This window comes from Lepus europaeus, chromosome 3, assembly GCF_033115175.1.
Source record: "Lepus europaeus isolate LE1 chromosome 3, mLepTim1.pri, whole genome shotgun sequence".
NCBI lineage: Eukaryota > Metazoa > Chordata > Mammalia > Lagomorpha > Leporidae > Lepus > Lepus europaeus.
The window spans coordinates 33,589,929-33,601,739 of record NC_084829.1 but is presented as its reverse complement, the minus strand read 5'-3'; the positions used below and the strand labels follow the sequence as shown (position 1 = coordinate 33,601,739).

Below are 11,811 nucleotides of genomic sequence, written 5' to 3'. Positions count from 1 at the left end.
TTCTTCATTGATTTTGGAATGTGTAGAGTTGATTTGTAAATCCTTTAATGTATATGGATGCTTTTCTGATTTTACTCCCCATCCTACCCCCATCTTCTCCCCTCTCTCTGTCTTCCTTAGTACCAAGGCCAAAATCTGGGCTTTGGGACACACTCTGCTGAAGATACAACTATTTTCTTGACTTGGAGGTCTGATAACCAAAACTGGATGCAGAGCACATTGATGAGTAGAGATCACCAAACAAACCAGCCCTGCCATAGGGTTTCCCTGGTGAAGGTTTGATCACAGCAACAGGATTGCCTTCAGAGGCTTACAGTGAGACCAAGCCCTAGTGAACCTGGATATTTCTGGTTAATTCCAGAATGTAAAAGGCATTTTCAATATTCAGATATTTCTTGATGGGAAGGACCACATGCATTCCTCAAATCTGTTGCTCCCACCAAAACAAACAAAACAAAACAAAAACAAAACAAAACACCTGTTTCAGACACCAAATTCACCAAAACCAGTTTACTGTATTTAAGAAAAAAATCAGTTTTGAGAAATCCTAAGCAATAAGTACACAGGAGATGCCCTCATGAAATGTTCAGAAAGTTGCATAGCAGTGAAAGAATTTTGTGGGGTTTGTTACAGAGGTATTGCATGGTGATGACAAGATGGTAGGAAACACAGGAAAAGCAGATACAGGAAACAGTGATAAAGAGGGAAAGCCAACTAGATGCTAGAGAGCGGAAGGATCAGGGAAGGTGTCAGTATCCCTGGGGTGGCTAAAAATCTGGAAAGCGCTGAAGATGCTGGCAGAGGTTGACCGCTGAAGTACTGCCAGGCTCGTGAAGTTATTGCATCAGACACTGAATCTTCAATCTTCTCTCTAAGAAAGGAATTACCTGTATCAGGACACATACAGTTACTAAAATGTTTAAGATGAATATTTTGAGCTTTTGCATTTGACTCCTTCTTCTTCTCTCTCTCTCCCCCTCCCTCCCCCCTCCCTCCCCTTCTCTCATTCCCTCTTCCTCTCCCCTTTCCACTCTCTCAGAGCTCTCTCAGACAGGAGGGACAGAAATCGCCTTGGCCTCTAAAATATTTCCACTGCATGCAGAGATATGACCTCTAATATCAGTGGACCCCGGCTTGTAAGTGCCTCTTAATTGATAGTCTCCCTCAGCAAATATAAGCCAATGGTGGGGCCTCCCATCCTAGATCGCTGGACTCATTACTCTAATATGAAGCAGTGGCCTTAGTTACTGGAGACGATTTCCAAGACAGAAAGTGTGGTCTAGACACACATCTCTGGAAGGGGATAAAGGGCCCTGATGCTTTGGGACACCAGATAATTCCAATGTCTGAGTCATTCTAGCAAAATAGAAATAAAGAACAACAACTTTTCCTACACCTCTTTCTTAAAAACATCACACATCCTTTCCCCCACCTTGTCTTCCACCCTTAGCTACTCCCACATGAGTCCTTCTCTGACCATGCCTCACCCACCTCCCTGTGCTCACAGAGTCCCCCGGCGTTCTGTAGCATTGCCCTTGTGCACGCCCTTGATGATGAAGATGGTGCCAACAATGATGCCCACCAGACCCACAACCAGCCCTAGGGCGCACACCACATTTTCTGTAGTCTCTGGAAGAGGGGTTCGTGCTTCAAACTCTGGAGCAAAATAAAACAGAGTACATGGTAAAGAATGTGGTAGGGGGTAGAGTTTAGAATGAAATATAGGGAATCGATCGAAGAGGAATGAAGACAATGTATCAAGGGAATTGTGGTTAGAAAGTGGAAGAAACCGGGTAATGAAAGAAGACAGGTATGGATTGTGGCAGATGTTATGAAACAGTACCCTGCATCCGAGGGTGCAGGCAGCATCGTAGGAAGCAATCTTAAGAGAAAGGGGCCGGAAGGATGGACCATACCCCAGTGCTTGAGAGTCGGCTCCTCCAAACCCCAGTGCTCCACTTTGCAGTCGTAGACGTCCTCGGTGGAGGGCAGGAAGGGGAGATAGTGGAATTTGCGGAAAAGGTGGTCATCCCTGGGCAGGAAGACCGTTTCTGATATTCCCATGGTGACAGGGTTTCCATTTCGGAGCCATGTGACATTGATCACAGGTGGGGAGAACTTGTCGATGAAACAGATGAGGACGTTGGGCTCTCCCAGTTCCACAGGGCTGCTTGGGAGCAGAGTCACCTCTGGAGGCACTGAGGGAAACATGACAGAAATTAGCATCCATGGCTTGGGCTTGCCATTCTGCCTTTCACAGTGAGTGGTGGAATAAACCCAGCTATGGACTCTTATGCCCTGAGAAGCCTATGCCACATTGTCTGATACTTAACCGACAGCCTTTGGAATGAGCTGGAGCCAAGACTGAGGCATCAGACAGCCAGAGCACTTGTTCCCCGAGCAGGACAGTCACTTTGTGAGTCACCAGGCATGGTAGAGACAAGATCTTAGCACACTGATAAAGGGACACACACATAAATTCCCAGGCCTGTGGCAGGAGAACTGGGAACTTGCTTAGGCAAGGGGAGACTCTGGGAAGGGCAAGTCAGTCATAATGTAACACACAGGGCAGAGGCATGGACTTTAAAGCTATGCATTCTCACGTTCAGGGGTGCAACACAGAGAGAGGTACCATTGGTATCCGGGGTGTGGTTGGAGCGCTTTATCATGATGTCCAGGTTGGCTCTGTCCACTGCTATATTTGCCAATGCACCCTGGGCCTCAAAGCTGGCAAATTGTCCGAATTCTTTAAGCCGCCAGACCGTCTCTCTTTTGTCCATATCCACATGGAAGATCTCATCACCATCAAAGTCAAACATGAACTCTCCTAAATTGTCAGGGGACAGATAGTACTCGGCCTGGATGATCACGTGTTCCTCTGAAATGGAAGGAACAAGAATTAGCGGGGAATCAGCATAGGGAGATGCAGAACCCACATGCGAAAAGGCAGGAAGTGGTGGCGATGGAAAGGACCAAGCGGACTGGAGGAATGGTGGAGAGAAACAATGAGTGAAAAGGTGAAGTCTGGTTCAGCTGTGTTGACAAAGCCTGGAGGGAAAAGGACCGTGTTAGAGAGGACGGATGGAAGGACATGAGGGCTGAAAAAGACCACAGTCTTGCAAAGCTGTCATTTGGCTTCCAGATGATTTTCTTCTTAGGAATTCAGCAGTAGCCCCTACAAGGGAATGTTCTCTCATTCTCTATACTAGTCATTAAACACAGCAAGGCTAGGGTTCAACACAGTGTCTTTCTTAGAATATTGTATTCTAAAGAAGAAACCCTGCTTAAAAGGTTGGATTCTGAACTCCAGAAGCAAATACAATCTTAATTTCCTGCATAGCTACTTAGTAAATGTGAGCATGTTATTCTACCTACTTGTGTGTAATTTTTCAATTTCCAATTCTGCTGTGGTCTTGATTCTGCCATAGGTTTGTTTTCAAGATTAAATGAGATAGGTAAGTAACTTCCTAGTATATCATCAGGCCTATAACAAGCACCATTCACATTTTAGGGTCAGAAACTTCTTTATATTTAAGTACCAGACCCAGGGAAAATATAACCAAGGCTCAAGGCAGGAAATTAATATTGATGCCTTGGAATGTTGTGGAATACTCACTTCTCTGAATTGAAATCCACAACATAGATACCTCTGTAGAAGGGTCATGTTTGAATTGATTTTGGCAACTCAACTTTTATATTAACCCTAACCCTAACCCCAGCTCCTCAGACTGGGACTGTTATTATGGGATATACTCTATTATGGCTGATGCTGAGAATAACCAACACCAAGGGAATAATCAACCTAAAGAAGTAAAGCTACAGTTGGTGAGGATGCAACTTTCACGGTGTGAGCAGATGAGATAGGGATCGCTTCTCCAGTTGGCCTTCAGAGATAAGGGGAAGAATTTTAACATTTGACTGTATATTGATAAACCCAGACTCTTACTTTGTATTTATATCTATATACAAATATAAATATTCTATCTGTCCCTGTCCAGTTCAAGGGAAGAGCCTCTATCTCTTCAGGTAAGCACCCCCATAAATGGTTCTTTGAGGGTAGCAGAGGTCTGCAACTGGCAGCATGGGTCTGGGAGCTGGGTAATTACTTTGCTCATTTCCAGCCTACCTGTCACCTTCTGTGGAGTCAGTTGGGTGAAGAATACTTTGTTTTTGCAACATGTCATTACTACAGAGCAAATGTTTGCTCTGGAGATGGCAGAGAGCAATGTCAGACTTCCCACTTCCTTAATTCAATTTTCTGCTCTTTTGGAAATACATATAACAATGACAGAACATGTAAGATCTAGGGTGGCACAGGGGTGTGGTGGCAGGGAAGGGAAGGTGGCTAACACATTATTAAGACTGTAAATTAAGAGCAATTCACATCGGTCTGCTTGCCATCTCTCCTCCTTGGGTAGATCATCACCTTTAGGCGACTTTTTTTTTTTTTTGGTGATCTCCAACAATGTTTGTGCTCAGAGATGCTTATAGGATATACATTCAAAAGTTAACTACCAAAAAAAAAAAAAAGAAAACAAAAATCAAAGTTAACTACCAGGAACAGTGCTAAGAATGTCTCATATTTTTTTCTTACTTATTCTCACAAATTTATGTAAGGCTTTTGGTTTTTAATATTAATAATTTTCTGGAAAGAAAAATTAAAACCCACCATTAGAATCTCTTAATACCACCAGTATATATTGTCTACATCCTAACAAGTTTGGCTAGTATCAAGTCAGTTGTGTGAATAAATATTCAACTCAGTTTTGTTCCTCTAAATTAACATTGACTTTAATTTTCTGAGGAGGGAAGAACTCCTCCAAATGAAAATTTATCATAGATTTGGACACTCATAACATCTGCCACACTTTTCTTTCTCTCCAATGATTATTTTGCAGATGCCCCACCTCATTTCTCCAGTGCTTCCCAGTCTTCTGTCCCAGGGTTAGATTATCTCCGCACCTACCTTTGATAGCCCAAGACTTCTGAGGGCTCATCAGAATAGCAATGATGAAAAATCCCAGGACTGGTATTCCACCGCTTATGGCCATTTTCTTCTTAGTTTCCTTGATGGGTGTCAATGGAACCACTAGTGAGGCAGAAGAGACCAGAATAAAAGAAAGAGAAGGTAGAATGTGATAGAGTCTGACAATTAAAAATTTAAATCAACTGAGTGTTAGCTAATCAGAAAAATCTTTTGTGATGACACATCTGTTGCTAGGGGAAGGGCTCTTGTACAGGGTGCAGGACAAGAATAGTTCACTAGTTAAGAAGTTCTGTTTTTTTTTTTTCCTTCTTGACAGGCAGAGTGGATAGTGAGAGAGAGAGACAGAGAGAAAGGTCTTCCTTTTGCCGTTGGTTCACCCTCCAATGGCTGCTGCGGCCGGCGCATCATGCCGATCCGAAGCCAGGAGCCAGGTGCTTCTCCTGGTCTCCCATGGGGTGCAGGGCCCAAGGACTTGGGCCATCCTCCACTGCCTTCCCAGGCCATAGCAGAGAGCTGGCCTGGAAGAGGGGCAACCGGGATAGAATCCGGCGCCCCAACCGGGACTAGAACCCGGTGTGCCGGCACCGCAAGGCGGAGGATTAGCCTGTTAAGCCACGGCGCCGGCCCAAGTTAAGAAGTTCTGAACAAAACAAACAAACAAACAAAAAAATCATTCGAAAAGTTTGGTTGATCAGTCACAGACTTTTTCATCCCAACTCAGTTTTAGAAAGGGGTATATCTGAAACACAGTAGTGGAAATAGAATTAATGAAAATATCCTAAAGAGATAGATAAATACAGATTATGCCTCTGTGGTGTGACAGCTGGACTTTATCTGAGGGATGATGAATCAGCTAAAGAGCAGGTAGAGTGTCAGGCCGTGGAAAACACCTGGATCTTGGTGGTGCCTGGCGACAGAGCTTCGTTTAAGAAGCTCCTGATTGCGACATGCTTCTCCAGTGCCCTAGACTCCATAAGAGAAACTCTGCTCAAGAGCTTGGGATCCCGACATTGTCCTGTATTTAGAGAATACCCAAGAAGGAGGCTTGTGTTTCGACATTTCCCGATGTGGGGAGGTATTGGAAAGTTATGTATGTTGGGATGTGAGTAACGATGTGAATAGTGGTTGCCGGCAAAAGTGACTCTTGGCCTCCATCCTGTGAAATGTCACCAGAGACTGCAGTAGTCTTCTAGGGACACACCTCGTTTGGGGACTCAGGGCAATGGATATGCTAGAGTAAATTAGAGCTTATTTTACTTGGAGCACTGAGGATAATTACCCCCAGGGGGGCTTTACCATTTCTTTCCGTGTGTCATATAATTACCAGAGTTCTGATCCAAAATGTATATTTTGATGTTTATCAAAGAGTATACTGAAAGTTAAGAGAGTCTAACTCACCCTTTTCTGAAAATACAGTGTAATAGAACAGCAAAATGTTAAGTCATATATAGAAAGGACTGGCATCCAAATGCTTCCAGTGATCAGAAACCTGACAGTGAGGCAGCCATCAGATTGTGAATCCACGGTTTAATATCAGTCCTGACACATTTGCTTAAGGTAGACATTCCACACTGTTATGCTGAGGTCTTACTCTGTCATGCAGCTGTCCTTACGCACGATTAAGGCAAACACCTGCGTATTACTGGTTGATCACATCTAAGGGCTTCAAACATCCCCTGACATTAACACCTAAAGCATTAAAAGGAGGAGGTCCACCACACATCTCTGCCATAAAATTGCTCAGAAACTTATTTTCTGGTGGCATAGGAACGAGCCTGGTCAGTGTTTGGTAGTATTAGTCTGTGCTAAAAAATCGGTCCTATATTAAACTTGGCATCTTCTCTTCCAGGAGTAAATATCAAATAGTACAATTTTTGCTGGCTTCCATAATGCCTTGTTACTAAAAGGTGCCTAACAAGTACATGGTAAATTCAAAGGCATTTTACAGGTTGTACTAGCACCTTCAATCTCAAGGTGCTGCTCAACGACTGATGACATTGTTCAGTCCTAAGACACTGATTGGTTCTCCTCCTGAGATCACCAAATTTGGGAGATGTTACACTTACACGAGACTTTCAGTTCCCCTTCTCTGTGTGAGGACAGAAGTTCCTGATTCTGACACTGTTCATGGTTCCCCGGTTTTTCCTAAACTCTCGTTTCCTGTGTGCGTGAAGGAACTTCTGACAGCATCTGACTGAGGTTCTCTCGGTGACATTAACTTTGATGATACCTGTAGTCCGAGTCCAGCCAGGAAAGAGAAATCACCATAGACGTTCTGGACAGAATTGAGTCTGTTGCATGGAATTATCACTTGGGAATGCTAGGAAGTGTGGAGCAGCACAAGCCAGCACAGACCCTTAACCCTGAGGGGTCAGGAACCTCTCAAAGCCTCATGGGAAGCCTCTGCTGACATCATGGCTCCTCTGGGGCCCCCAGAGAGGGGAGTGCCTTCTTAACATCTGCTGCTGCCAGAACTCAAGTCTGTGGAACCTGAGATGCCCCCAGCCCAGCTGCCACCTCCCAAATCTCATGATACTATGTTTCACTGGAAAATGGATGCTACATTCATTGAAGGCACAGAGACCTGGGAAATGTAACATCCTCACTGCCATTTCCTATGATATAGACAGGAGAATGATAGCAAGGGAAATATAAAAATGTCTTCTCTCCCCTCCACATCAATCTACCTTATCTACACGAAAGTCCTTCAAAAAGTTTGTGGACAATGAAATTAGAAGATAAATTTATTTTGGTGCAAAATGTTTTTGAACTCCACGCAGAGTTTTTTCCATGAACCATCTGAAGTCCTCTTGAGTTTATAGAAAATCATCAAACGTCATTCTGCTTCTCTTCACAGCATAAAGCCGAGAAAGCACTCTTTGGGAGGAGTAGGCTAGGGTTTGGAAGTGTGATGTCTTTCTCATGGGGTTCAGCTCAAGTCTGGGACATGAAAACATCATATGTTTGTGTGGTTTGGGTTTTGAGAAGTGCCAGCCCCCTTTAAGCTTCCCTTCCTGATTCCACTTCCCTCTATCACTCAGGGTCTTCGCAGTGTCTCTCTCCTAAGGTCTCCCCACCGGAGACACTGAGGGGATATTGACCCAGGCATTTTCTTTCCGACTTACCATATAAGGAACTTTTCCTGTTAAAGGCTTTTCTCTACATCCTCAGAGGTGGCAGAAACTAATCTGTGGGAATCTCTAGCAGAGTGAAAACTGAACTTTGCTGTTAGCATGTGTGCTAGGGGGTAGGTTGATGGGCCTTCTCAGCATGTTCGGTGCGGATAAAGGGCTTCACCTGAAACTTGATGTCCCAAAGATCTGTGTTTTCTGTGTACAGACCCCTAGGACTGTGTGTGTGTGTATGTGTGTGTGTGTTTGGAAACTTTGATTCTACATTTCAGAATCCTTCTCTACCACTCAACCATGGGTTCTCTTACTTTAACTTGGACATCTTTAGCCAGATTGTGCTGCAACACTTCACTTTCTGTTTAAGAAGCACAAGCTGGGCTTTTTAAATGAGAGTTCGTGAAGGGAAAAATGAACTTGAAAATCACCAAAGAAGCCCAAGTGTGAGCGGTTGGCTCCAGTAGCTGCCCCCATGTCGCAGATCAGTAGTTTGATTTCACATTGAATGCTTCCTCCTGGTCCTTGGACATTCTGGCAACTTGTTTTCAGAGTTGCATCCAACTCCACCATTTTTGCCAAAGCCAGCACAAATAATTAGAATACAGAAAATTCCAGGGCAAATTTATTTATTTATTTATTTATTTTTGACAGGCAGAGTAGATAGTGAGAGAGAGAGACAGAGAGAAAGGTCTTCCTTTTTGCCGTTGGTTCACCCTCCAATGGCCGCTGCGGCAGGCGCACCACGCTGATCCGAAGCCAGGAGCCAGGTGCTTCTCCTGGTCTCCCATGGGGTACAGGGCCAAGCACTTGGGCCATCCTCCACTGTCTTCCCGGGCCATAGCAGAGAGCTGGCCTGGAAGAGGGGCAACCGGGGTAGAATCCGGCACCCCGACCGGGACTAGAACCCAGTGTGCTGGCGCCGCAAGGCGGAGGATTAGCCTGTTGAGCCACAGCGCCAGCCGCAAATTTATTTTTAATCTGAAATTACCTGCCTTCACCTGTGAACAGGGAATAATTTTACTGTCACACTGACGTGATTACAGTAAAGGAAATGACCACATAAGCGGTGTTTCTTAGTCCAGTTTTCTTACAGGATAGTTGAAAATCGTAGGCACATGACTTTTTTTTTTTTTTTTTTAGATGAAGCATTGTACGGAAGCTCTCTCTCAGTTCTTTTCCTTTCTTTTACATATCTTGCTCGTTTTAATTCAAGAGTAAAATTATATTTGAGACATCAGCTTCTGCTTTCTGTTATATTCAATATTTCAGTGATGCTTATTTTTAACTTACTAAGAGACATCTATTTTTGGGTGCATGCTACATGAAAACCACAACTGCTTAATTAAAGATGGTTTTTTCAGAGGAAAGCAGCAAGATTTTTATAAGGACCTGTTATGTTAGGAGAGAATTTAAGGACTCTGAGAAGGGGCCACATCCAGACAAGAGTGCCACCAGATGATGGGCATTGCTGTTGCCATTTCTCTGGGCAGATGTAGCATTGTTTGGAAATGGTTATCCATTAAGCATGGTCCTTGCTCATTGTTGAAGACTGTGAGACTGTCTGTACAGTAGCTCCTTCTACTTTTACCCTTTTACTAAGTGTGTAATTGAGGGTAAACAATTAAAATCCTGAAAATGGTTTATTTAATATATTTGGTCAACAGTCATAGTATTGGATTCTAAATATGAAAAACACTTAATTGTAGAAATTTTGAAGAGAAAACAAGGAGTATAAAGATGAGAGGTTAAGAAATGGGAGAATAACTCATTAGAACTTGATGTCTGATTGGATTGGGGTGAGGCAGGTGATGGGTATGATCCCAAAGTACTTAAGCAGGAAAGATTTCAAGTCTGGGGACCAGCTTTACGTCATAGAGGGTTGAGTCACTGCCTGCAATGCTGGTACAACATACAGATGCCCATGTAAATCCTGGCTGCTCCACTCCCCATCCAACATCCTGCTAATGAGCCTGGGAAGGCAGCAGAGGATGGCCCAAATACTTGGACCCCTGCTACCCACATGGGAGACCCAGTCTGGCCCAACCTGGCTGTTGCAGCCATATGGGAAGTGAATTAGCAGATGGAAAATCTGTCTCTCCCTCTCTCTTTGTAACTCTGCCTTTCAAATAAATAAATCTTTAAATGAAAAAGTTTTCAAGTCTGGATTTCATGAAGTCTGAATTTCATGAATGATGAAGTAATTTTTCACAAAAAATTTTCTCGAAAAGTGGAGGTGGTGATGGTGACACTTGTTTGCATTGAGCACAGCACAGATCAAGCACAGAGTGTGAGAGGGAAATTTGTTAAGTGACCTCAGCAGTATAGGAAAGGACATTAGTAGATGAAAGGAATCTAGAGGATAGACAGTCTGAAGGCTATGAAGTGACAATGCACAAGGAGTGGTCAAGGCTGTAGAGTACTTTAGAAGAACCAAGCATGACAACGGGAAACAATGTATTTTTATATATCCGAAGTTACCTGTGAACTTTAAGACTTTAAAGTTAGAAATAACGGTCAGAAATTCTTATTGGTTTTACTGAAATTCTCCTTTTTGGTACATTCTTTCTTCGTCATGAGTTTATATTACTACTGATAATCAATAACATATTGAGTCTTACTGTTATACTTACTAGGTGATAACTGTATTTCCACTTTGTTTTAAGATACTTGGATTTTAAAGAAACCTCATCTGGTGAAGGTCTCACTTAGAAAGTGGGAACAGGTGTTGTAAATCAAGTCCCTGAACTTGGAAGCTGGTAACATGTGGACTCTATGAGTCCGTTAAAACACTAAAACCGCTCCAGCCACGCAGACAGCCCAAGTTGGGGGTGAAGGTTGCTTTGTCTTGTGCACTGGGTTCATACACAGGTTCTCTGGAAGCATCTGCCCCCCCCCCCGCCCCCCCCCCCCCCGCCCCACACTGTGTGACACAGGATAAATGGGCCTTGGCTTCCCTCTAGTGGTCAATAGTATTGAGTTCATCACAACTGTTTTTGACATTGCATATTCAGTTTCTGAAAGATCAAGAATTTATTAATTCAGGATACTTGAACTAATTTTTTCCTCATATACATCTTCAAAGATTTCCGAGAGTGTTTGTTATAATCGGGTGGCTTAGCTAACAGTTTGAACACATCAGGGCTGGGATGTGGTGTAGAAGGTTAAGCCTCTGCCTGTGGTGCCAGCATCCCATATGGGCATTGGTTTGTGTCCTGGCTATTCTACTTCCAGTCCAGCTCCCTGATAATGTGTCTAGGAAGGCAGTGGAAGATGGCCCAAGTACTGGAGACCAGCTCCAGCCAGTCCAGGGGTCCCAAGGTGTGAGAGGTGTCAGTGCTCGAAGAAATGAGAGATACACTCACAGCAAGGCTGATAGCATGGCTCTGGCTCTCGAGCACCAGACTTTATTTTTATATCATAAGCCACATAATGATTATTTTTTCTCACAATAATAAGTCTGTTGTCCATTTTTTTTCCTAATTACAATTTCTTTGATTTTCAAGGGCATTTTCAGAGCATGAGTTACAATCACTGACAGGTGCGAGATAAAGGGCTCCTCACACGAGCCAAGGCCTGGAGTGCTGTTGAGCTGTGCAGAAATTGGCTGCACAAGCTAGGACAGTACCTTCCTAATCTGACCTTTGCTAGAAGCCCCAAGTTCAAAGAAGGCCCTTTTTAAAATGTATCCCCTCTTTG

The 11,811-nt window shown here is 43.7% G+C and overlaps 1 protein-coding gene across 1 annotated transcript; it reads right to left on the bottom strand.

Annotated features, from left to right (window-relative positions):
* Positions 1-495: 495 nt before the first annotated feature.
* On the bottom strand, positions 496-5,127 carry LOC133756826 (HLA class II histocompatibility antigen, DR alpha chain). The gene is made up of 5 exons (XM_062187423.1): positions 4,967-5,127; positions 2,633-2,878; positions 1,917-2,198; positions 1,492-1,656; positions 496-887 (listed from the first exon to the last, which is right to left on the bottom strand). Exons 1-4 carry the CDS (start codon positions 5,049-5,051, stop codon positions 1,502-1,504), a joined length of 768 nt encoding a protein of 255 aa, XP_062043407.1. The 5' UTR covers positions 5,052-5,127; the 3' UTR covers positions 496-887; positions 1,492-1,501.
* Between the last annotated feature and the right edge of the window lie 6,684 nt (positions 5,128-11,811).